Consider the following 25649-nt stretch of genomic DNA (forward strand, 5'->3'; position numbering starts at 1 on the left):
TCCTTTCCAGGCCAATCAGAGAGCGACCGGAGAAGAGGGCGGACCTTCGAAGTTTTGCCCGCCCCGAAGCGTCATCGTGGACAGGAGCGAGAGGCGGTAATGACTAGCTGACCCGGATGTTTATCTGCGTGCCGATTGGCCCTGCATAGGCGATGTTGGTTGGTTGGTTTTTTCTTCCAGTCCCTCGCTAAGGTCCAGCACGGGTGGGCGGGCCTTCCCGATTGGCTGAGCGCTGAGTGGGCGTGGCTCACGGGGCTCCCAGCCACGTGGTCTTCCCGCGGCTTCGTTCCTGCGCTCAGGCCGCCTGACCCGGGTCTGCTCCAGGTTGCCTCCACACGACCCGACACCCCACCCCCCCGCGGGCGCCAGGAGAACGCCGCCGCCGCCGCCTCCTCCTCCTCCCTCCGCGGCGGCCTTCGCCCCTTTCCCTGCGGCGGGACGGACCCCCCACACACACACCGCCCCCCTCCATGCCCGAACGAGAGACGTGGCATAAAAGACCAACTGCTTTTATTAAACATTTTCTTCTGTTGTCACCACACACTCCAGGAAAAAAAATGAGAAAAAAATAAATCTGACATAAAATAACCCCGAGAGCTGGAGAGAGAGAGAGAGAGAGAGAGAAGAGAAGGCGGGGGGGGGGGGCCGAGCGGCCTGAACCCCCTTCCGCGGAGTGGGAGGGGAAAGGGGGGCTCTGTACAGGGGGAGAGGACGGGGAGGGGGGAGGACGCGCACTCGTCTATGTACAGTACAAATCCCGCGTAATTACAGCCGGGGCGGGGTAAGGGGAGGCAGTCCATGGGGTCAGGCAGCGAGGGGATTCACATATGTACAAACTTGAGTCATCGTCATAAGAGTAATAATTCATCATATTCATCATAATACGTATAAATATCTACGGTGCTCACCTGAGCCCCTGTCTTTGTCCGGGGAGAGAAAAGAAAGGAGGGGTCAGAGTCCTACCAAAGAAAGGGGAGAGGAGGAGGATGGCTGGGGGAACACGGAGGAGGCGACGGACGGCGGGGGGGAAGGGGGGCTGGGGGGGATGCAGCGGGAGAGCGAGAAAGAAACACCACGACAAAGCAGCGGCGCGCGCCAAACACTTCCACCCAGCGGCAGCCCCGGGACGAGCACGACGGACGGACGGACGGACAGACGGACGCGAGCGAGCACCACACAAGTCGAGTCGGGAGCCGGTCCCCTCCCTTTGCTTTCTCCGGCGGGGGGCGCGAGCCCCGCCCCGCCCCGAGCAGCACCCTGCAGCTGGGCAGTTCCGAAAAATGGCTTCTTTTGCGAGTTTGATGAGCCCCCTCCGGGGAGACGGGGGAAGGGGAAGGGGAGGAAGAAGGGAGCTCCCCCCTCCCTGCCTTGGCCCCCCGCCCCAAGAAGAGAGACCCCCAGGGAGTCCTGCGGGGGGGGGGGAAGAGATGCTGTACAGAGGCAAAGCCCTTTGTCAGAGAAGGGGGCACAGATTACTTGGGGGGGGAGAAGGGGGCAGGCCTTGCAGTGCTCTTGGGGAGGGACCGACCCCCTGCGCCCTGGCCCCCGCCCCGCCGTCATGGCCCCCGGGAAGGCGCGAGGGGAGGGGGCCCGTGCGGGAGGGACCCCAACCGTCCCAGCGGCCGGCTAAGGAGAGCGCTCAAAGGAGGGAACCGGGACCAGCCTGCCCTTCCCCGAGGCCACGCGTCCTTCCCCAGCAGCGTAGAGGTTGGGGGGCAGAGGGGAGGGCTGGAGACCCCCTTCTGCCGCTGCCTTGAGAAAAGTCATTGCTGCCGGTGGGGGAGGGAGAGTCAGGGGATGCCACTCCTGAGAAGTACGGGGGAGGGGAGGGGAGGGCACCGTCCACTGTCCAAGAACGGGCGGTCCCAGGTGGGCACGAGGGGTAGGTAAGATTGTCGTCTCTGTCCTGCTATAAAACACCCTGAATGCCTCCGGACCCTTCCCCGGCCCCCGGCGTGTGATTCCAGACTAGCCCCCCACCCCACCCACCGCCCCACAGCTGCCCGCTGGCTGGTGGGGGGGCGGGACGAGGCAGGGGGCAGTCGCTAGTGCTCAGACGCGGTGCTGCGAAACTCTCCATTTTCCGTGATCTGGAGTCGCGGGAGCGGAGGCGGTTGCCCGGGTAGGATCCCGTTCCAGGGCGGGCCCATAACGCCGCTCAGACGCGGGTTTGCTGCACCCACGGCGGAAAGCTGCCTCTCCTGCAAGAGAGCGAGAAGGGGAGAGCGCCCCCTTATTTATTACGGTTAGGGGGCCCAGGCACTCTCAAGGCACCTGCTTTGACTCCCCCCCCCGCCACCGAGAGAATCTCCCCTCCCCCACCTCCCTCATCAAGACCCCTCCCCTCCCAGCACTAAGGCTCGGCGCCTCTTATCTGCCCAGGAGAGCCCCACCGTCCTTCAGGACCCCCACCTCAACTAACAGGGCCTTCCATGATGAAGGTTGGGGCTGTGGACAGAAAGGCCTCCCCCAAGGAAGAGAGCTCCTCTCTTCTTCCCCCAGCCGAACCCCTCCCAGAATCTAGCCAGCCCCCACCCCAGCTCTCCCATCAGCTGAAATTAGGGTCCCTGTGGCACCCCAATTTTCAGGGGTGACCAGGTAGCAAATAATTTGGCAGTTGGGGGGGTGTCAGATGGGGCTTCCCTCCTGGTAAGAACTGGAGGCTGAGGGACCCTAACTTCCTGCCCGGGGGGGAGGGACTCAACCAGGTCAGAGAGAGAGATTTGTTGCAATTGTCTTTGTCACAAGGTTTGGGGGAGGGGCCAGCCAGGCACCCCAGAGCCCTCCAAGGGAGACCTCCCCCCTCCTGGTTCCCCAGTTCACCAAGGGGGCACCAGGCAGCCTCTCCACCTGCCTCTGGCACTAACCTCTCCATGTCCACAGGCTGCTGGCCCCTTTCCAAGGGAGGGGGTTCCTCCTGCGCCCCTCCCCCACCGGCCCACCCACACACGCAGATAGGTGAGTGCCAAGATGGCCCGTGTGCCTCTGCTCCCCCCTGCCCCATACCCCACATGGCATGCTGTTGGCAGACAAGACGAGAAATGGAAGGAAGGGTGGCCATGATGGGGGACAGCAGTGTGGGGGGGTGACATGCTGGGCACAGCAACAGAGAACCCCTTACTCAGCACAACCTCTGAACACCCCGCCCCCACCAGCAGGGGACGTGGGTCCACGGGGGGCGGGCAGAAAGGGGCCCATCCCAGCCAAGGGAATATGTGGGGGCTGGAGAAGCAGTGCCTGCAAGACCCACCTGGTCTGCCCCACATGGATGGCGGGGTCCCCTGGTCCCTCAAGTGACAAAACCGGGGCCACACAGAGTTACCTGGTAAACAGCTAGGATGAAACGGAGAAAACACAGGGGGTCAGGGGGGCCAAGGGGGGCCGTAGCACCGCAGAGAAGGTAGGCAGTCTGGGACAGCTTGCCAGACCCAAGGAGACACATGCTCCACTCACAGGCATCAAGTGCGTTTCTCGGGGAGGGGGCCAGAGCCTCTGGGTCTGGGGAGCCTCCCCCCTCCGCCCAGCCACAGGGGCCTTGTGGCCCATGTTCACCCAGGGGCCTGGTGGCCTTCTGGCCAGGGGGGCAAGGCAAACGAGGGGAGCTGCCCTGCCCCCTCCCATCTCCTGTGACCCCCTTTGCTGCTGTCTCCAGGCATCCCCTCCCCCCACCCAGCTGCCCCACGGCCCTTTTGGGAGGGCAGGGATGGGCATGAAGAGGGCAAGGAGCTCCAATCCCACTGCTAGGGGCCCCTGTTCCTGACGCTACCAACCCCACGGGCAGAGAACAGCAGCCACATCCAGGGGAGCAAGCGGGGGGAGGGGGAGGGTGAGACAAGGACGGGGGAGGGTGGATGGTGGATGGAGACATGGGAAAGGACAATGACATTGTAATTTCCACCTGAGCGTCGAGCAGCCGCTTCCGCGTTTCGGAGGTGTCGAGGGCGGCCGAGTGATCCCTGCGCAGCTCCTCCTCCACTAGCATCAACCTGCAGGGACAAGCTTCACTGGAGTCAATCCGGGCCCCCCCACCCGGCAGGCAGGCGGCGGGAGCCGGGGCCGCCAGCAGCTGCGGGAACGGGCCCCCCCAAAAGCGGCAGGGCCCCAGAGACTGCAGCTGGGGCCCCGCCGGTGAGGAGCACCCCTTCCTACATGCCCCGCCGGCTCCAGGAGCTGCACACAGTCGCTCCTGTTGCCAGTTGCCCACCCATCCACAGGATGAAGAAACCAAGGGGGCCCCCTCCCTGACATTCCCGGGCCCCGTGGCAGCCCCGCCCTGCAGCTCACCTGCCGATGATGCTCTTGATCTGCGAGTCCTTCTCCACCTGCTGCTGCCGGAGGCGCTTCTCACTCTGCTCCAGGCGCTGCTGGTACTGCTGCAGTATTTTGCCAGTCTGCTCCTCCTGGCTCAGCAGGCGCCTCTCATACTCCTCCAGTTTCCGGTTGGACATGTGCAGGCGCTCCTTCAGGGAGTGGATCTCCTCCTCATACTCCTTCACCTGCAAAGGGGTGGGTGGGGAAAGGAGCCTCAGGCAGGGCAGCCCTGCGGCACCCAGGCCTACGGTGGGGCCGCTGCCTCTCCCCAGCCCAAGTGGGGGATGCCCCACAGAGGGAGGCTCACACGGTCCAGCCGACTCTCATCCATGGACTTGGAGTACTCCTTCAGCTTGAACTCTTCCCGTTCGATGTGGGAGCTCTCGATGTCCGCCGAGAGGTGGGGCATGTTGGAGACCCAGGCCACAGTCCTCTCCGAGGCCGGCAGGATGGGGTTCAGCGTCGAGGGCGTGTGCGAGGTCTGGCAGGTTAGAAGGACGGATGAGGTCAGCCATCGTGGGAGTCAGTGCACACTCACCCCGAGTCTTCCGAATGGCAATGTGCCAAAAAAACCCCGAAACCCATCGGCCTTGCGGGGGGGGGCACACCCGGAAGTGAGAGAGGTGGGCAACAGGAAGCCATGTACCACCAACACCGGGCCACAGATCTCCTGGGACACCAGTGCTCGGTTTGGGACATGAGTCACCCTTTTTTGGTCCCTAGCCCAGCACAGGGACCAGGGAGAAGTGGTGGAGCCTAGGGTGGGGTACCCAGGGCCCCCTTTTCCTTGGTTTTCCAGCTCCCTTCCCCCCCACTGTTTACATTCTCTTCTTCCAATTCTCAGGAACTGCAACCAACCAAAATGTTCAATACCCCAAGAGGATTAGACCATCATCACCATTATCAGTGGGGAGATCGGTTTGAGTTAGGTTCACCGCCGGTTGGACCCCAGATCCCAAGCTCTGCTCGGATTTCCTTGCATGAGGATCTTGGGGGGAGCTGCTCTTACTAGGCCCGGGTTGCCAAGGAGGGTCCGCATTTCCCCAGATTGCCTAAGGTGGGGGAGGTGGGCACAGGGGACGGCTGTCCTCCAGCCAAGAGCATCTGCTCAAGGAAATCTCAAAGCAAACCACTCTAGATACTTCCCTAAGAAGCTGACTGGTATCCCCACAAGCGCACACCTTATTTTGGAGACAGTAAAATCTCTTGCCCTTTCCAAATTTCAAAATGCCATCTTTTGTGATGCCAGAGAATCTCAAAAGTTGAGAAAATTGTGATCTTTTCCTTTCCTCTAGCTTCTCTGCCATGTGAGGGATTTATTTGATTGATTGATTTCATTTATGTAGCCACCCATCTCATTCCTGACAAAATGCCAGAGGCTTTCAAGTCCCTGGGGAGGGCAGGGGGATCACTCTGCTGCTCAGCCTAAGCTCAAAGGATTCCGGGACGATCCTCTCCTCACCCTTCACTACTGCTGCCAATCTGAGAGAGAAGGAACAGCCATGGTTCCTTGGGGGCGGGGGGGGGCTTTTTGGAAGGTCAGGGTTCATGCTGGGCCTCCTGCAGTTCAGTTTGTGCAAGCGTCTGTCTGAATATGGATGTCCTCGGCTCCTGGGCAAGACAGGGGTTACAGCAATAAGCACTTAAACTTACGTACCGCTTCACAGTGTTTTTACAGCCCTAAGTGTTTTAGAGTCAGCACCTTGCCTGCAACAATCCAAGTCCTCATTTTACCGAACTGATGGCAGTGGGAATGCAGAGTTTCCCTGCCATCCTGCATTCTAACCACTGCGTCACCAGGGCTTATGTTGCCCAAGCAGGGCTCCCACAGAAGTGATGGGCACACTTTCTCTACAAGCTCCCTCCTCCCTGGCGAGGGAGGGAGGGGGCTCTCAGGTGGAGGGGGAGATGATGAATAGCTATTGGCAGAATTGCTAAGTCCAGGGTCAGCTGCTAACAACCAGCCACAAATGCACTGACTCCTTTTGGGTCCAGCTCTCAGTACTTGAAGAAGAATTGTGGCCTGTTGGGGGATGATCCCTGCAGCTGTCGCCATCGGGGTGAGGGTTGAAGATTCCCCAAGAAGCAGTAAGTCCTCCCATGGGCAAGAGCAGAGCCCCAGTCTGTCCACCTCTTCAGTTTTAGGGTCCTTTGCTGATCCCTGACTCAAGGGGAAACGACAGCGAGTCCTGAGCTCCCCCAGGCTCCCTGCACTGCCCCAGGCCTTCTCCCAGGGTTGCCTCCAGTTGCTGCCAGCATTTCACTCGGGAGTGGTTGGGTGCAGAAGGAACCTCCAGAGGAGCTGGAGCTTCAAACTAATTAGGGATGACTCCGCCCTTGCTTTCTTTTCATGTTCCAGATGCAAACTCGTCCCAAAAAGAGGGCGGTGGGCGTATGTCACACACACACAGTCTCAAGGAAGGCTGTAATGTCACCATGGCTGCCAGAGAGGGTGCAAAGGCCTGCCAGCAAGATGCAGAGCCAACCATAGCAAAGGATGGACATTGGGGAGGACAGGAACAAAACAGGAGGAAAAGGCATGTCTCAGAAAAGATTCCCCACTCCTGGCCAAGTGGGAGGGGGAGAAGTTCAAGAAACAGCCACATGGTTTCACTAGGCAGACCAAGGTGCCTCGGAGGGTTGCTTTGACGGCTTCCGGATTACCCAACTAGCAATGAAGGTGGTTGCCAAAGTTCAAGCCATTCCCATTTGCTGGTTTTGCTGCCAACCAGTGTTTCTCTACACCAGAGTATCGCCCTCTGGGACAGTCCAAGCTTTTCCCCAGCTGGCACAGCAATGCCACCGGAGGTGCTCAGGTGGAGCCCAGCAAGAAGACCAGGCCAGTGCCACCCTGGCTGCAGGTCTCCTCCACTCCCAGCCTCGGCTGCTCCAGCACAAGGCAGCCTGCCAGTCACTCTGCCAATCCAAAGAGCTAGTCAGGAGCCAGGCAGAGGGTGGGCGCCATACCTTCTTCATTCTGGAAGGAGTGGGCTGCAGCTGTGCCTGTCCCTGGATACTGGTGCACCTAGCCCTGGCTGTGGTCACAATGGCCCTGGGGGACAAAGAGGGCAACAGCCCATAGGTGGTTGCTTCCCGGACCATCCACGGACACTCCCACGTCCTCTGAACCGGGAATGTCACTCAATTCGGCAGTGCCAACATTTGTGGTCGTGGCGATCTCTGCAACAAAATCTGTCCCGTGGACTCCTACGGGTCAACATCGGCTTTCTAACAGGATGCGCCTCTCCTTCTCCATCCACACCAAGAGAAAGACTGCTACTCCCACATCGCTGGGGGCAGGGGGAGAAAGGGGGCAGCGAGAGGGTTTGCGGGATCCAATCTGAGTCAATCACGGGGGACAAAAATTCATTCTTTCAAGCTTTCAGGCTCTCTCCAGAATATGTACACTGGGCTGTTCTATGCATTGTGTTTATGTGGTGCCTGGTTGCATGTAGCTTTTAATTGTTAATGAGGGTGCTGATGCCTGACTATTGTCACCGATTGTTGTTTCCTTGTGCCACTGTACCCTCCGTTCCTAAGTATCTGACAAGCTAAGTCTAACTGTTTTATGCTTCGGCAAGAAAAACCAAATGTATAGCTGCAGATTAGGTGAAACCTGGCTCAATAGCAATTGTCAGAGGGATCTTGGCGTCCTAGTGGACAATCACTTAAATATGAGCCAGGAATGTGCAGAGGCATCCAAAAATGCCCATGCAATCCTAGGCTGCATTAATAGAGGGATAGAATCAAGGTCACGTGAAGTGCTAATACCACTTTATTATGCCTTGGTAATACCACACTATAAAAAAGATGTTGACACTCTGGAAAGAGTGCAGAGAGGCCTGGAGGCTAAAACACATGAAGAGCGGTTGCAGGAATTGTGTATGTCTAGTCTAACAAAGAGGACTAGAGGTGACAGGGTAGCAGTCTTTCAATACTTGAGGGGCTGCCACAAAGAAGAGTTGGGATCAACCTATTTTCCACAACACCAGAAAGCAGTACAAGAAAAATGGATGGAAACTAATCAAGGAGAGAAGCAACCTGGACCTAAGGAGAAATTTCCTGACAGTGAGAATAAACTAAGGGAACGGCTTTCCTTCAGGAGTTGTAAGGACTCCATCTCTGGAGGCTTTTAAGAAGAGACTGGACAGCTGCTTGTCTGGAATGGTATAGGGTCTCCCGCTTGAGGTTGGACTAGAAGATCACCAAGGTCCCTTCCAATAATAAGGTCCCAACAATAACTCTGTTATTCTGTTAAATTAGCACACCTATTGACTGACAAGGGCCCCATTTCCCAGGGTTCAATCAATTCTCTGGCTATTTTTGTCTCTGCTTAGCCAACAATCATAGTAGCTGAAACAATTGTTAGCCAACAATCATAGTAGCTGCAAAACTGAAAGCAAGCTCTCCTACACTGCAGTGTGAGGCTATCATTGAGTCTGGGTCTTTTTCCAGAGCCCCTTCTAGAGGCTGTCAGAAATAAGGGCTGACTTCTCTGGCTGACCCAAACAACGAGCTCTTTGGTGGGACTGTTAGGAACCAGATGCCCATCCTATTGCCAAGCGCTGAATTAGACCTTTGGAAGACCCAATCCCTCCTTTGATACCCGAGAGGCTGTTCCAGGCCTCGTTCATTCCTTCTCCACAACTGAACACATTCACTGCTTTTGCATCTTTTAAGGCTGGGGTGACATAAGACAAAGGACACACACTAGCCTAAGATGCAGAAGTCAGAAATAAGGACCCACTCTCTGTCCTGGCACATTTGGAGGGACATTGGGCAAATGATGTCATGAGAAGAACAACCTGGGACCTGTGAGTGAGGGACACAACCCTCCCCTTTGTCTGAACTCTTGACAGGAGAGGATCGCAGAATTACAGACGGGGGGCTTCTGAGGACATGCAGGCCAACCCCACACAGAGTGCAAGATCCTCTCCAGGGGGGTTGGGTATCGGGACAAGTCCTCCGATAGCCCTGGTTGCTGCCTTTGGGGAAAAGAAGCTGATTTCAAGCACATCAGAGAGGGGGTGCCAGAAACCACCATCCAGGCCGTCAGAGGCCATGTGGAAGAGGGGGTTTCAGAAGGAGGGGGATGCGAGACCATCTAAAAACTGGGGTTCCGTATCCTCAAGATAGTGATGACACCCTGACATCAATGCCTGCAAGCCATCAGGGCCCAAATAAAACTCACTCTTGGACTGAGGGGCTATGGGCTCAAGAGCCAGTGGGCTCTCGGCCAATCCCCATCTTAGCCCTAGATGGAGGGCAATCTTGGGGTACTCTGGGACTCTCAAATCTTCCCCTCTTGGGAACCGTTCCTGGAGCGAAAGGCATCACTCATGCTCTTGTCATCAGAAGACTGGGCTACTACAATTCACTCTAGGTGGGACCATCCCTGAAGAGCACCCCGAACTTCATCCAGCATGCAGTGCAACCACCTTCTGGAGAGACTCTCGTGGCACCTAAGCTGCATCCACTGCCCGTTTATCCCCACTGCCGTTCTATCCCTCTGAGGTCCTCCATGTCCTGGACATGATGCTCTTCAAGATCAGCTGCTCCAAAGAGAAGTGGCTTGTGGAGGCTTCCCACTGCCCCATCCCAGGGCAGTGGCAACTCTGCAGGTGCTTCACCACACACACAGAGCTTGCCCTCCCAGCAGACAGAAGAGTGGCACTTTCTCCCTCCAGGAAGACCTCCCAGTTTTGGGGGAGGAGACCGGGAGCCTTTCCAAGCTGAGCTGGTTTATTAGGATACAAACCCTTGTGGTAAGAGAAATTATACAACAGCCACTTGCCAGAATGGGGACTTTGGGAAAAGGCCTAGGTGTGACGCCCTTCTTCTTCTCTTTAGGAAGGAGACACCCAAATCCCAAAGAGGGGGAGGGCAAACTCTATACTTCAAAGCTGATCTGAGCAAGCCCCGAGCCCACTCTTGGCAGGGTGGCAGGCTCTCCCATTTGGGGTGTCCTTTGTGGGTCCTTGGGGCAGTGGTGGCTATGGTTCCTGGGAGTTGACTAGGTGGCTCAGTGGCTAAGACACTGAGTTTGTCGATCAGAAAGGTTGGCAGTTTGGCGGTTTGAATCCCTAATACAGGTCTGCATGAGCAGGGGGTTGGACTAGATGACCTCCAAGTCTGTTACTGAGTTGGGTCCCAGCCAGTAGCCTCTCTTCCCTGCACAAGGAAGGGGGCTGCCCTCCCTGGGAACTAAGGAGTATCCTGGCTCCTCGAAGGCTCTAGGCCCCTTGATGGGTGGAGAGTGAGGCAGCTCCTCACTTCTCCAAAAGGGACCCCACCTCTCCTCCCTTACACTGCAAAGCAGATGTAAGAGGAAAAGAGCTGGGCTGTCTTGAATTTATTTCTTTAAACCTTCCGTGTTTCAGTAACTTCTCTCCATAAAGTCATCAGGAAAAGAAGCAAAAGGTACCGAATTATATGTTTCTCAGCTGATCACAAAATGCATTTTGAAACCTTCCCTAAATTTCAGTGCTCAGAAACATGTGCCCAGCATTAACTGTTCCCTTTCTGCCTACGGGCCCCTCAGCCAGGAGCCAATCGAAGGAGTTTATAAGCCCAGTGTGATACTTAAGCTCCAACTGCCACTGCCGGCTGCCTGGGTCACTCACCTGCTTGGTGATGGATGGCTTGAGGGCGGAAGGTGCCTCCTTGGTGACCGACTGCTGGCGGGCATGAGTGGGGGCGTAGGTGGGCTCCGGCTGCAGCAGATTCCCGCTGGAGGGCCGAGGCTTCTGAGCCGCAGAGACCGTCAACTGCTGGGACTTACCCCGCTGCAGGGGGGGCTGCGGCTGAGGGGCAGGGGCCGAGCGCTGGGGCTGGGGGCCAATGGTGATCTGGGGCGGGGACAGCATGTTCTGGAGGTTCTCCTGCAGGGACAGCTGCCGCTTGGTGAACTCCGAGCCCTGGCGCGTGAACTCGTCGCTGTAGCTGTGGCTGTGGATGATGTGCTTGCTGGCCGAGAGGTCTTCGCTCTTGCTGTAACCGTGGAAGGGGGCGAACGTATCAGCGGGGTTGCCCTCCGCCGGCCGGTGCGGATGGGAGACGTGGAGCGGGCCACCGGCCGGGCCATCAGAGGCCATGTGGAAGAGGGGGTTTTGGAAGGAGAGGGGGATGCGAAGTTGCTGTGCAGAGGAGGGGCCGCCCCCATCGGTGGTGACACCCATCTGGCTCAGCCGCAGGCCGGCCGCGATGCTGGAGCCACTGCCCTGGGAGAGCCGGCTGGGCCGCAGACCCAGGCCGGCGGTGATGGAGGCCTGGCTGCTGTTGAGCAGGTCGCCTACGCTGTGCAGGTTGGAGACACTGTTCATGCGGCTGTCCTGCAGGTCCAGCATGGAGACACTCTTGTTGACGCTCAGCACCTTCTGGTCTGGCTCGGTGATGTCCGAGCTGCTGGTGCAGTAGGCGGGGGATGAGCGGGCCAGGGGCGGGCGTGGCACGAAGAACATGTCTTTTGACCCCTTCTCCTTGGTTGGGGAGGGCAAGCGTGTCATGTCGATGGAGCTGCAGAGGAAGGCAGTGTGGAGAACTGATAAGGGCAGGAGGGAGCGAAGTCTGCCAAGAGGTGGCAGGACAACCCCAAGGGGCTCCCCACCTCCTCTCCCAGCATGTGCAGGAGACCAGTCAAGGAACAAGGGGCAATGGAGCCACGCCGGCCAAGGGACCCTGGCCGTTTGGGAGGGCAGAGGGACCATACCCTGTATCCAGAGGGAAGGAAACTTCTATGCAGGACCCCAGCCTCCCATGGACCACACCCCACAGTCCTTACCTGTTCATGGCTCGCATCATGTAGGGCTGCATGTCAACTGAGCTGTGGGAGAAATCCAGAGTGAGCCCAAGGGGGAAGCTCTTCAGGGGCAGGTTCACACCCCAAAATCTCCCCTAGGTGGCTTAGGGAAGTCATCCTCTGGTCCCATGCGGGCTCTTAGCCTTACTCACAAGGAAACCCAGCAGAGGCTCAGACCAGAGCCCATCTCAGATGGGACTCACAGCTAGATGTCCACCTGCTTCCTGTCCTCCAATGCCCCCCACCCCATCCCAGGCCTGACCTGTTGAGGTCACGCATCATGTACGAGGACTGCACGTCGGTTGAGGGCCCGCGGAGGATGACCGGCTTGGCCTGGAGCCGCTCGCCCTGGTGGCTGGGCTGCCGCTGGATGTGGGGGTTCCTGAGAGCGAGGCTGATTTCGTTCAGCAGACGGGGCAGCGGGCCCAGCTTGATCAGGGCTTCCTATGTAAGGAGGAAACAACAGACGGGTGCTCAACACCACTGCTGGCACGCAGTTGGGTGCAGCCCTTCCTCCTCTGCCCTGTGTCCCCTCCTCCTGGCAGGCACCTTGCTCAGCTGGGGCAGGACCTCCCAGAGCAGAGCGTGCAGCGTGGAGAGCTCCCGACCGAGGTCAATGTAGCCCTCAAAGCTGCTGCTGTTGGTGAGGGTGTCCAGGTTGGAGATCTCATACAGGAACTGCTGCATGCTGGCCCACTCCAGCTCCAGAAACTCGTTCATGAATGCCATGTACTCCTCCTTGCTGCCAAACCTGCCACAAGAACCATGTTTTTCATCACTTGCAGCGTTACTCGAATTGGGGCCCCTCCATTTGCCAACCCAGCCCTCCCCCAAGTGCCCAGCACACCCTGAAACACAAAGCGCAGCAACAGCCGTCCATCACTTTGTGCAATGCCAGCCTTTCACCCCCTCCAGCCCCTCGGGGCAGGGGGGACGACTGGGATTTGCCACCAAGGTAGCAGTCAGCAAGCAGCACACCAAGAAAGAAGGGCCAGAAGTATTTTGCAAGAAATACATGCCCCTAAACTGCATATTTTGGGTGCTTGCATGGACTGAACCCCTCCCATTCTATCCCCTCGGCATTGTGGAATGCAGGCAGAGACCATCCTGCTCCCAGCCTGAGTGATAAGGGTCCCCCAAGGCCATCCATTCCACTTCTGCTCCCATCTATCCGGGCCTTCGCTTCCTCTGCCCGACTCCATTTGCCCACACCTTCAGCTGGAGTCCACCTCCCTGTAACCTTGATCCATGCCCATCCCCAGGATAGAGTGTGACCGGCCTTGACCATTGCCTACATCACCCTTGCAGGTATTTCAAGAGGGGAGCCAGATCCTCCTCTCAGTCCCTTCTCTGCCTCCATCGGTCCCCTCCCTTGCACTTGACTTTCAGAGGGACTTGAGAGACCCCTCCCCACAGGGCTCCTGGCTGGAGTCAGAGATGGCGGCTTGTGCCCCCACCCCCTCTGCCCCTGGCACTCACTGCCTCCTGTATTCCTCCACACTCACTTGGTGAAATTGGCCAGGTTCTGGATGACCTTGGCGATGAGTGTGAGGGTGCGGGACGTCTGTTCGTCTGGGTACTCCTGCAGGAGGCCAAAGAGGCTGGGGGACATGACGGCCGGACATAGGAAGCGCAGGAAGAGGGAAGCGCTGATGAGGCGGTCGGCGATGTCTTCCCGACCCCTCTCGGCACAGCGCAGCCGCCACGATGCAAAGACCTCCTTCAGTTCCCGGGGGAACACGCTGGGACCGGGGGGGGGGGGAGAGAACAGGATCACTGCCTGCCCCCACTGCAGGGCTGCCCCACACTCCAGGTTGCACATCCAAAAATGACCACCCCCTTCCATTTCCCTCCCCACACCCAGATATGCAAGGAAAGGGGGAGGCGGGGATAAGGAACCAGCTCTACACTGACCAGTGGGAGTTGACCACTTTGCAGAGGGCCAGTTCGCAACACATGCGGAGGTTGGCCTGGTGGTCCGCCAAGGTGGAGGCTGAGCACTTCATGGGGTCCACCTCGCAGTTCTCCTCAGACTCGTACAAAGCTCGGATGAACTCACCTGGGGGAGGAAGGCAGAGCAAACAGAGGATGGGACCAGTAGCCCCTCCCTCAAGCACCCACTGGCTCAGCCCCACACAAAGCAGCCAGTGAAGTAGGGAGGACCCCCCCCTCCATGTTCAGGGGAGCTGCAAGGCCTCCCTCTCTGGACTTTCCCCAGAGGAAGCCAAGCAGGCAGGGTGAAGAGCTGGTTGGCTCTTCTCCAGATACCAGGCTCTGCTCCAGAACAGGAGTGGAGCCAGGAAAAAGAACAAAATCTAACTCAAATTTTTGTGATTACATCTCCCTCTCCACCCTGGGTTGTGAAAAGCTGGGTCCTCCCCCCAACCCCGTGCCCTCCCTCCTCCGGTGCCCCTACCAATTGCATCCTTGAGGTATTTTTGTCCAATCAGCTTGAGATACTCCTCTATGGCTTTGGTGGCCAGTGTGTTCTCTCGGAAAATGAGGTGTTCGCGGTCCATGAAGCGGTCCACTTCCGTCATGGCCATGTCGGACAGGAAGTCCTGCCGGGAAGGGGCGGAAGAGAAGCTGCAGGAGCCGTGCTGTCCCCAGGGCTCCTGGACCCCTTCTCTAAGGGGCCCTGCTCACCTCCCCCACCCCACTTCCAGCGCATACCTTGGCCTTGCCAGTGCTCTGGAGGATGTGCACCAGAGCGCAGGCCACCTCCTCCTTGCTCTTGACGCTCAGGACAGGCTCCAGCACAGCGCATAGCATGCGGTAGTTGTTGGTGACATACTCGGCAAACTCCTTGTAGAGTTCCATGGGCAGGATGCTCATGGCCTGGAAGCGGCTCTTGACCCGGATGGCCGGGCAGCCGGCCTTGCTCTTGCTGGCACTGGGCTGGCTGAGTGGGTACCACTGCTCAGCAAAATGGCGGCCGGTGACGCTCGCGATGGGGATGCTGACCATGCCCACGTAGTTGCTCTTGTCTTTCTTGCGCTTCTTGTCTGTGTCCTTGTAGAGGTGCAGCCGGATGGTGCGCACGGCCGGCAGGTTGTTGAACTCAAAGTGCTCCCCCCAGAAGACATTGTCTGTGCGAATCTTGCTGGTGGTGCGCGCGTAGAGCATGTCATCCAGGCACAGCTCGCAGTAGTAGCGTTTTTTGGGGGGCAGGTCCCGTGCCTCAATGATCCAGAGCTTCAGCACATTGTCCACCCGCCGGCTGTTGTCCTGCACAAAGAGGAGGAGGAGGCCAAGCCTGGAGGAGGTGCTCAGCTGGTGCTCCAAAACAGAGGTCTCCAACCCTGGCCACTTTAAGACTTGTGGACTTCAACTCCCAGAACTCCCCAGCCAGCACAACACATACATTGAGCAGCATAGCTGACTGGGGAATTTTGGGAGTTGAAGTCCACAAGTGTTAAAGTGGCCAAGGTCTGAGACCCCTACTCTAGCCAGGTAACACAGGCAGGCAGGAGGGCTCTCCTTCTCTCTGGAGCCCCTCCCTCTCTTCCAATGCCCACAGGTGTTTGATACACACAAGATGTCCAGACAACCCCAGCCCACCATTGCCCCCCCCCGCTCTCTCAGCTCCCCAAAGCCAGTCTGGCCTCGCCCTGTTGTGCACACCTAGCCCCCCCTTCCCCCCCCAGTGCGGGACTGGGGCCCTCTGCCCAGAGATAGGTCTCTATGGTGCACCAGGAAGCATCTCCCCAGCAAGCACCTCTCTATCATTCCCACCAGCTTTTTAACTGACAGAAGGATAGCCGTTGTAGTTCTGTTAATTTTTATTCCTCTGCTTTGAGTTTGTAATTGATTTATTGCTACGATACCCTCTATCTCATAAGCAGCAGGGAGAATATCCACCATGAGGTGTGCTAAAAATAGTACAAAGGAGGAACATGGCAGGAGGATGGAGAGAAAAGGACCCAGGAATAGCTGCAGCCCAAGAGCCGGAAAAATCTGCAGACAGGAAGCCTTACGAGACGATCTAGCTCACTGTCTTGCCGACTACTATCAGAGTCCATTTGCTACTGAATCGCATCCGGCAAAACAATCTGTGTGCTGTTGAGGGCCAACTCCCTGCTTCTGATTTTGAGGGATCTTTTCCTGATGTGGGGGGGGGGGCAACCTCTTCTAAATTAAATGCAGAGCTGCCCACCTGTTTTTGGGGAACTCCCCCCCCCGCTTTGTCTTCTACTGGCAGCTCTTCAGCTACTCAAAGATGACTGTTGTGTCACCCGCCTTCTCACATTCCGGGTGGGGCCTAACCCACATGAAGGGAGAGGAGCAATTGCATCTTTTGGTCCTGACGTTTTGATTCCTGTTGTCTGCGGAACTTCTCAACCACCTAGGTCACGGCTGTCCCAAAGATGCTTTTCCAAGAGGCAACTGGACTTCTTTCTTTGACCTCGGCTGATGCCGCCAAGGATGGCACTGGCTTTGTTTGCCACAACATCACACTCTTGGCTCATGCTCCACTTGTGATCTTCCCATGTTCTTCCTGCAGATACCCCTGCCTGGCATATCAGCCTATCTTGCACTCGTGTCCTTGATTTTTCATTTGTCCCTGTTGAAATTCCTCTAGCAAGTTGCTGCCCCTCGTTCCAGCTTGTCAAAATCCTCCTGAATCTTGATATTCCTCTACAGAATGTGTTATTCTGCCCAGGTCAGTGCCGCCTACAATTTCAGAAGCTGCACATTTTCTAACAACCCATCCTAACTTATAAGATTACTTACCAGCACAGAGCCCTGAAGAGAGCTGGGGATGCAGCGCTCAACATTTCTCTGCTCCCCCAAGCTTGGCCAGAAATCCCTGTGGTTCTTCCTTGGGTGCAAGGGTTCAACCAGCTCCAGGTCCACCTAATGGTAACATCCAGCCCATGTTTTCTCGTTTTCTCTACGAGGATCCCATGGAAGCTTCAAACATTTTCCTGAAGTCCAAGGGGTCCTTCATCCACACTCCCCCTTGTGGACTGGCCAAGAGAGACTTAAAGGTAAAGGTAAAGGTTCCCCTTGCACAGATGTGTTAGTCGTTCCTGACTCTAGGGGGTGGTGCTCATCTCTGTTTCAAAACTGAAGAGCCAGCACCGTCCAAAGATGTCTCCATGGTCATGTGGCCAGCATGATTAAATGCCAAAGGCGTACAGAACACTGCTCCCTTCCCACCAGATGGTCCCTATTTTTCTACTTGCATTTTTTACGTACTTTCAAACTGCTAGGTTGGCAGAAGCTGGGACAAGTCACGGGAGACTTACTCGTGATCAAAGCAGCTGGCTCTCCACGAGCCATGCTTTCCTCTCAGAATATTATCAAGTCTCTTGGCACCACATACAGGGGGATCCATTCCCAACTTAGTCAATCAATCAATCAATCAATCAGAATAGAGTCCCCATGAGATACATGAAGGTGGAGACTGAATGGACACAATTGAAGTGCACCACATGGCAATAGGACGGAATTGGTTTCTTCATTACTATGATTTACTTCCAAGTCAGTTCTTATATCCCAACCAGGAAAGAGTTCAATGTATTCCCCAAATTGCAACCTTTCTGTCCTGAGGAATATCTGGGGATCCTCCCGGCCTCCTTAGCCCTCTTCCTTTCTTTAACTCCCCTCTTGGTCTTAGGAATCTTCATTAAACACCCAGAATCCCCAGTCCTCAAGGCCAACAGCAGGGCTCTCTCTTACGTCCTCCTCATCTCCCTTTGGCTTTCCTTCCCGTCCTCTTTCCTCTTCGTTGGCCAGCCAAAAAAAGCCAGCTGTCCCCTCCATCAAACAGTTTTCAGGAACATCTTCTCAACTGCTGCTTCCTCTGTCTTAGCCAAGACATTCCTGGTGGTGTTGGCCTTTCTGGCCACAAAGACCAGGAAATGAAGGTGGCTGGGAAATAACAGAACAACAAAGTTGAAAGGGACCTTGGAGGTCTTCTAGTCCAACCCCCCGCTCAGGCAGGAAACCATATACCATTTCAGACAAAAGGTTGCCCAATCTCTTCTTTAAAAACATCCAGTGTCGGAGGACCATCCACAACTTCTGGAGGCAAGTCATTCCACTGATTAATTGTCCTCAGTGTCAGGAAATTTCTCCTTAGTTCTAGGTTTCTTCTCTCCTTGGTTAGTTTCCATCCATTGCTTCTTCTCCTGCCTTCTGGTGCTTTGGAGAATAAGCTGACCCCCCCACCACCACCCCACCCTCTTCTTCGTGGCAGCCCCTCAAACAGCTCTTCAGATATCCTGATGGTGCAACCATTATCAGCAAAAGAGAGTCCGTTCCCCTCACAGCTTCTCTCCCCACCCATGAGCTCATAAACTGGCTGCTGAATAATCTGTTTCAAGGCCTCGCTCAGAATAGACACCAAATAGAAAACCGTTCAACCCGCACAGACTTTCTTCTAGAGGTTCGGTTCCCACCAGCTGGGAGTTCACAAGAGAAGGTGTCCCACCCCCCACCCACCCCCAGAAATCCAGGGCTGTGAGATTGTCCAGGACGGCTTCTGGTCTGTAGGGCACCACCATTGGCACATTAATGGAGCAGCGTTTCTACTGGTACCCTGGTCAACTGCAGGGAAGATTTCACCCAGGCTGGCAGTTCCCTTACCCAGGCAGATCCAACACCTGATGTCTCCTGTCTCTGATTGGGCAGAATATCTGAGTTTTGTGAGCCCAGTCACTGCTGGCTGAGTTGTATGGCTACTGTTAGTCACCACAGGAGATGAGACAACATGTATTCCCAACATCTGGGGAAATAAAATACCCGTCGGTCCAACTTCTACGGTTAGGAGGATAACAAACCAAATGGTTTGGCAGCATCTTGACCAGCAGAGGGCAGCACGGCTTTCTCCATAAGGCCTCTGGCCAGAAAGGTAATTTTTTCTTGCTAGCTTAGTGGACGGAGGGATCACCATGGAAGTAATTTACCTTGATTCCAGCAAAGTGAATTTACAGAACTAGTGGCAGACTTTTCACTTAGAAAGTTTTCTTGGGAAGCTATTGTAGGTCTCAAACAGCAATCACTGAACGAAGCACAGAAGTCGAGGCAGAACAGTAAGGCGCCTAAGGTGGACGTTGCCAGATATGATCTGCAGGGGAAATCTCTTCAGCCACAGCCTGAGAAACATTTTGTAAAACACCAGAAAGAGGGCAGGTGGGCGCAGATCCATATCTCTTGGCCAGCTGCGATGCGGATATTGTAGTTGTCTGCAGTCTCGTCGGGATGCACATGGCCTCCTTCCCTCTGGGTTTCTCAAGAGGGGCAAAATGCCCCTCCCCCTCCCCCAGGCCCACTAATGCCCACACTCAAAACTCCTGCATCTAATGCCTGCAGCATCTCCCTCTTTCCCAGGGCTGCTGGGGGAATAGTAGCAGGGCCTGCCCCGCGCTTCACCAGAGTCAATCTCCCGGGCTGCCCAGCCCAGCAATTACCAGAGAGAAGAGCGCCCCCCCGCCAGCCCAACTAGTTCAGCTGGGGCACAGCCCTTCTGCCAGTCGGTGTCAATCACCAATTTCACTGGTTTAAGAAGAGCCACTTGCGGCTTTTCGTGGTGAGGGTCTTTGAGCGTCTTGCGACCAGTGGATCCTTTTCATTTTCCCTCAAGAAGCTGATCTGGAGTTTTTCTGAAGATTCAGTCTTGACCCTTGGGAAATGACCTGCAGGGAGGGGCAAGCAAACTCGGCAAAGGCTACCCCTGAACCCTGGACAGTCCAGAAGGGGCCGCTGGACCTGGGCACCAACCCAGCTGCTCCCGGCTTCCATCGTATTTTTGCCAGACTTCACAATGGGAAGTTACTCATTCCGGATGATCACCATCCCAGTGGCGATGAGAGTGAAGAAGGTTACAGCTGGCGACTCAAACAGAGATCTCCCATCCCCCACTGCCCCGCCACCCGCCCCAGAGAGACAAGGTGGGGTGGGGAGATGCAAGTCTCTGGGTCCCATTTGGAACAGCCTCCTGGAAGGGGGAGGGGCTGATGGCTGGGTGGGAGGGGGACAATGAGACAGACCCTCCCCTTTAGCCCCTTGTTAGGAAATTGTTATTTGTCTAACTAGTTGGCCAGGCAATATATAAACCAACTATGTATGTTTGCAGTAAGAAAAGTACTATATTGCTTTAAGGCTGTGCCGCATCATCATGCATCCTGATTGGCTGAGCTCTGTAGCCAACGTACATAAGGAAAGCTAAATGATGGCTTGTGGGGACTTTACAGCATTGTTACCTGCTGATATGCTGCAACTGTATATGTGAGCTCTACGCATGATCATTGATTCCTCAGTAAATATTGTGCATAAGAGCACAAGCGTTCCTGTCCTATTGTTTCCTTTCGTTATATCCAATTAGTATAGTTATTACATACTCCTCATACATATGCTTATATATTATATAGTAATTTCATGCTGATGCTTATATATACTGTGTGACAAAATAAATAAATAAAAATAAATAAATTTACTGACTGTTGTGTATTGAACTGTGTTTTGGCTGAAGATCTGGTTTGTTGTGCAAGTCTACGTTTGGTAAGAAGATTTGATATTTGTAATATCCCTGGACTGGCTTTATATGTGTATGACCTGGATTGTCTTGGACTATGATTTTGCTTTTCCCTAAAAGTAAAGTAATATCAAACCCCGGTTTGTCTGCGTAGTGACTGTTACTGTCCACAACCAGTCTCAGTCGCTTTCATGCGTAATCTCATAGGGTGCTCTGCTCAATAGTCCACAACCTTGGTTGTGAGCCCAGATTACTCTTAACACCCCTCCCTCAAGAAACCTGCAAGGGAAGTGTGGCAACAGAGAAGTTTCCCCCGTAGCTCTGCTGGGCGGAAAGCTTTTCTCCCTGGCTGTGCCCTCCCCACACCCGCCACCCCGGAGAAATACAGGGGCCCCTTCCATTATGGCCATTCTCTGGCCATTCTTCCTGCTGGCAGGGAAAAGCAGGTGAGACCAGGAAGAGGGAGGCGAGGAGGAGGAGGAGGAGGCTCAGCACCATGGGGCTTGTAAGACTGACACACCAGCCCTCCCAAACAGACCCAGCCAGGGGCAGGGATCGGGGCTGGAGCCCTTCAGGCCAGGAGCATCAAAGCGGCTAGGGAGTCCCTTCCCACCACTGGTGGGATTCAGCCGGCTCTCTCCGAATCACACAAACCAGTAGCGGCGACTGCAGGAGGCTCCGCCCACCTGCCCGGGTGCAACGTGTTACTGTGCATGCACAGAAGGCTGTGCCACTTGCGAGCGAAGCAAGTGTGCGTGCTCACATTTGTGAACTGTTAGGGAAGGCAAGTGAATCCCACCTCTGCTTCCCACAGCCTGGACCCCAGCCAGCCCCGCACACAAAGCCGGCCCGTTTAGGGATGGGGGTGGGGGGTTGGACATCTCCTGACTTTGGAAGTTCTATTTAGCTGATGATTGAGGCCAAGGAAATGGCAGTGATCCACGGCTGACCACGCCAGAGGCCATCACAGAAGGGGGGAGGGGACCCATTTCAGTCGATTTGGGGATTTTCAGGGGGAAATAGACCCATAGGGCTCTGAGCCTCCGTAGCACGAATTCATGCCAAAAACTCCTGGACTGGCCCAACTTGACTGCTTTTACCTTCAACTTGAGATAGAAACTGAGACACCCCCCCCCAAGCCTCCTAGGGCAGCTGGCCCCTCCTGCTTCAGGGTCCCTAAAAGTGGCCCCGGGATGTCCAGAGAAGCAAAAGGCAAAGGGGGCTCTTCCTGAAAGTCACTCGGCAGGGGGGCAGAGGAAAGCACCCCAGGGGCCAGGTGGGGACACCCGAAACCCCAAGTGGGCCAGCGGTGGGAACAGTCGGAGGGGCCCAGGGGGGGCTCTTACCTTGTTGGGCTTGACGGCTCTTTGCAGGTTCTCGATCCACTTGTCTCTCTCAGCAGCGGAGCGGCAGGCAAAGCACTTGGTGCCTGAAGACGTGGTCACCTGGGCAGAAAGTGGGGTGGGAGTGAGCTGCGCTCTGCACATGCCCAGGAGCCCCCACCCTGCCGAGAGGCCCCAGACGCCAGGCCCCACCTCAAAGCAGAACTCCTGGCCCAGGATGCTGCTGTGCACTGGCTTGATGAGGGAATCCTCATCCAGGTTCAGCTCCAGGGCTTCGGCTGCACTGCTGGGGCTGAGGAGGGACTCGTGCGAATGCGACTCCTTAAAACTCTGCATCAGACGGGCCCTGCGGGGGGTGGGGGGAGTACACTCAATCAGCAGGAAGATTGTGGCTGGGGGGGGCAGGACCCAGGGAGAGGGCCACGGGAAACTGAGCTTCGGCTGACCCCTCACTCGGGGGTACCTGGCATCTGCGCCCCAAAGAGGCATCTCTGCAGCCACAGGAAATCCAGGAGTCGACCTCAACGGGGGGGGGGGTAGAGGGAGAGGGAGGCTGGTGGGCACAGGACAGGAGAGTCTGGGGGAGCCCCTCCGGACCCTGGGAGGGAGGCTCCGGGACCCCCTTCCCACAGCCAGCCGAGTTCTGGAGCCCCTTCTCTGAAGGAGCAGGCAGTGTGCGGCTGCTCCCCCCTCCCTTCCCTGTGGCATTTCTGCTCGGAGCTGCCGCCCCCAGCAGGATATATTTAGCCCAGCAGCGTAAGTGGAGGCAGCCCCTGCGTGTCGGGACTGCCGTCAGCCGGACGGGGGAAAGGAAGGCAGGTGCTAAAAATACCCAGGGCACCCAGGTCTTGGGGGGCAGGCAGGCTGGGCAAAGGGGGCCCCCCAGGGGAGCCAGAAGGGCCACAGGGTACCCTGGGCTGCGAGGGAGTGTCCAGTCAGACCTGGGAACTCCCTCCCACCCCCACTCCCCAGGAACAGAGGGGCAGGACCGCCTCGGCCCACCTGTCGTGGTCAGCGCTCCGGAAGCGTGGCAGCATCTGGCGGAAACTGCTGGTGCGGTCCAGCTTGGGCTGGCTCTTGGTGCGCTTGATGGAGCTCTTCAGGCGGCGGCTGAGGAAACCCTGTTGCTGCAGGCAGAGGGAAGAGAAGCTGGTCAGGCTGCCCCGTTTCACAAACACACATCAGGGCGCCCTGGGGCCCCAGGAAGGAAGCCAAGGGGCCCCATGAGGATGCTTGCCCAGGGGCCTCCGGTGCCTGGAGGGGAGCGGCCACCAGCCCTCTCCCTCCTGCTCAGCCCGATTCCACCGAAAGGCTCGGCCTCTTCTCCAGTAGTCCCCCAGGAAAGATCTTGGCTGGATAAGGCCCGGCACCCGGAGATTCCCACAGGTGCCCTGGCTGGGGATCCAAAAAGCCAAGTGGCACTCTCAGCCGGTGCCCACTTGCCCAAAAAGCCTTGGGCACCGCCCTCCGTATATCCCGGCTTGGCTCAAGGAAGCTAGTCTGAAGCCAGCCCGTCTTCCCCAGAACCCGCCTTTCTTTCCCTGCTCTTCACAGCTTTGCTTGACCACCTCACAGACAGAAGTGGAAACTTGCCTGACTTTTGCCCAGCAGCCATTCTGGCATCCCTCGAACCAAGGTCCCCCCACCTCCACGCCTAACCGCTTTTTCTAGGGGGAGGCGTGAGGGCTCCCCAGCAGGGAAGGCAGAGCGGGGAGGCAGCTCACCAGCCCTTTGCAGGCCCAGGCCCAGAGCCCCAACAGGCATAACCCAGGGCTGACAGACTGAACCCCACCAAACCCCCTTTCCCTGGGGGCCACTGGCAGGAGAGGTGGCATCTCCCTGTCCAGAGGTCTCTGCTTCTCTTCCACAGAGGAGCCCCTCACCTGTGGGGGCATCTGGCAGGCAGCTGCTCCTTCTGCCCCCTCCCCCTCCCTCAGCCCACTGGTGGCCAGTTCCTTCCTTCCTCTGATCCCTGCCCCCTGCTGAAGAAAAAGGATAGGGGCTCAGGGAGAGGGTGGGGGGGTGGGGGGGTGTCACTCACCGAGGAACGGAAAGGGGGGGCTGGCGGGGTGTCCATGTTGATGCTGTATTGCTTGCCCCCCGGGACGCTCTTCCTGCGGGAGCGGCTGGCGTGGTACTCTGCAGAGGGAGACAGGAGCAGCAGTCAAGGGGCACCCCCACACTGAAGGACTTTGGGGGGGGAGGTGGCAGCAAAGGCCCAGGAGTGCGTGTGGGAGGGAGGCGACTGCTGACCAGTGATGACCAATGGGCTGCAGGACCCACCCCCCAGCCCCTCCTGCCTGCCCCCCCCCACTCCACCCCCACCCCCCAGGACAAGAGGGCCGCGGTGTGGCTCAGGCTGTAAGAAGCCTGTTATTAAACATAGCTGCCTGCAATTACTGCAGGTTCAAGCCCCACCAGGTCCAAGATTGACTCAACCTTCCATCCTTTATAAGGTAGGTAAAATGAGGACCGAGATTGTTGGGGGGGCAATAAGTTGATTTTGTAAATATACAAATAGAATGAGACTATTGCCTTATACACTGTAAGCCGCCCTGAGTCTTCGGAGAAGGACGGGATATAAATGTAAACAAACAAACAAACAAAAAAAAAGAGGCTCCCTGTGTCTTCCCCCTTCATGCCCAGAGAAGCCAGCCAGCCCGGCCCTCAGCTGCCCCAGGTCAGGGAAGTGGAGCCCGGCACATGGCCACCCCTCTGGGACACAGCTGGGACCCCTTTTCCTTCCCCCCCCAGGTCTCCCCCCTTTATTATTATTATTATTATTATTATTATTATTATTATTATTATTATTATTATTATTATTATTATTATTTTATTTTATTTTTATACCGCCCTTCTCCCGAAGGACTCAGGGCGGTGTACAGGCAGAAGTAAAAAAGACAATACAATGTACAATTTAAAATGTAAATTAAAAAACTTATTATAATTAGCCCAAAACTTTAAAATATATAAAAAACTAAAATCCCATTTAAAATTGATATTAAAAATTTAAGAAATTTAAAAGACCGATAAAATTTAAGCCAGCCCCGCGCGAATAAAAAGATGTGTCTTCAGTTCGCGGCGGAAGGTCCGAAGGTCGGGTATTTGGCGTAAACCCGGGGGAAGCTCGTTCCAGAGTGACCCCAATCACCCCCAGGGCCAGCAAAGGTCCCCAGCCAAGGTTCGCCCTGGGCTTATTAAGAAGACCTGAAGTAAGGAAAGCCCCAGTGGGCTTAAGGGGGATCCTACTTTGGAGGATCCCAAAATTGGCAACCAGGAATCTCAAGCTCCTTCAGCCAAGAATCGGGGGCTGGCAAATCCCTCCCCCCCACCCCCCATGAGGCAGGCTCTGGAGAAGGACCCCAAAGGATGGGCAAGTGGACTCAGAGGGAGCCTCCCACCTGGGCACCCCACCCTGTCCCCTGTGAGAGGTTGAAGGCCCCAGTGGAGCCCCTCAGCCCATCTTTTATTTGAATTTATTTCTCGGTGTGGTGGAGCAATTCCCTCTGGCTGCATATCGGGGAACCCTCGAAGGCTTTCTGGGTGCAGCCCCATCACATACTGACCATTTTAAATGTCCACCTTGGAATTTGTAAACAGTGATTTCCTATTTGCTCCCTGAGAATGTAACTGTAGGTGCTTTTTAACACTTTTGCCATACGCTAAGCCAAGAAATACTTTTTTTTTTCAGTTTAAAGGCCTCCGAACCCCCAAA

The 25649-nt window shown here is 56.3% G+C and overlaps 2 protein-coding genes across 3 annotated transcripts in view; one reads left to right on the plus strand and one right to left on the minus strand.

Annotated features, from left to right (window-relative positions):
* The first annotated feature begins 1822 nt into the window (after nucleotides 1–1822).
* CUTA (cutA divalent cation tolerance homolog) overlaps nucleotides 1823–25649 on the plus strand; it is a 71377-nt gene continuing 47550 nt past the window's right edge. The window contains exon 1 of the mRNA XM_058172378.1: nucleotides 1823–1835. The gene's annotated coding sequence lies outside the window, so the exon portion shown is untranslated. The remainder of the gene's footprint in view (nucleotides 1836–25649) is intronic.
* SYNGAP1 (synaptic Ras GTPase activating protein 1) overlaps nucleotides 1874–25649 on the minus strand; it is a 36005-nt gene continuing 12229 nt past the window's right edge. The window contains exons 4-19 of one of the 2 annotated variants that reach the window (XM_058171981.1): nucleotides 23976–24073; nucleotides 22937–23061; nucleotides 22127–22280; nucleotides 21938–22036; nucleotides 14783–15337; nucleotides 14526–14670; nucleotides 14024–14168; nucleotides 13615–13851; nucleotides 12659–12860; nucleotides 12372–12553; nucleotides 12092–12133; nucleotides 10935–11826; nucleotides 4619–4792; nucleotides 4285–4496; nucleotides 3899–3986; nucleotides 1874–2201 (exon numbers count right to left, since the gene is read on the minus strand). In XM_058171981.1, coding sequence (XP_058027964.1) covers nucleotides 2046–2201; nucleotides 3899–3986; nucleotides 4285–4496; nucleotides 4619–4792; nucleotides 10935–11826; nucleotides 12092–12133; nucleotides 12372–12553; nucleotides 12659–12860; nucleotides 13615–13851; nucleotides 14024–14168; nucleotides 14526–14670; nucleotides 14783–15337; nucleotides 21938–22036; nucleotides 22127–22280; nucleotides 22937–23061; nucleotides 23976–24073 — 3506 coding nt within the window. In that variant the 3' untranslated portion in view covers nucleotides 1874–2045. The remainder of the gene's footprint in view (nucleotides 2202–3898; nucleotides 3987–4284; nucleotides 4497–4618; nucleotides 4793–10934; nucleotides 11827–12091; nucleotides 12134–12371; nucleotides 12554–12658; nucleotides 12861–13614; nucleotides 13852–14023; nucleotides 14169–14525; nucleotides 14671–14782; nucleotides 15338–21937; nucleotides 22037–22126; nucleotides 22281–22936; nucleotides 23062–23975; nucleotides 24074–25649) is intronic. The other variant, XM_058171982.1, reaches the window with a different exon arrangement.

This window comes from Ahaetulla prasina, chromosome 2 (assembly GCF_028640845.1).
Source record: "Ahaetulla prasina isolate Xishuangbanna chromosome 2, ASM2864084v1, whole genome shotgun sequence".
In the NCBI taxonomy this organism is placed as follows: Eukaryota; Metazoa; Chordata; class Lepidosauria; order Squamata; family Colubridae; genus Ahaetulla; species Ahaetulla prasina.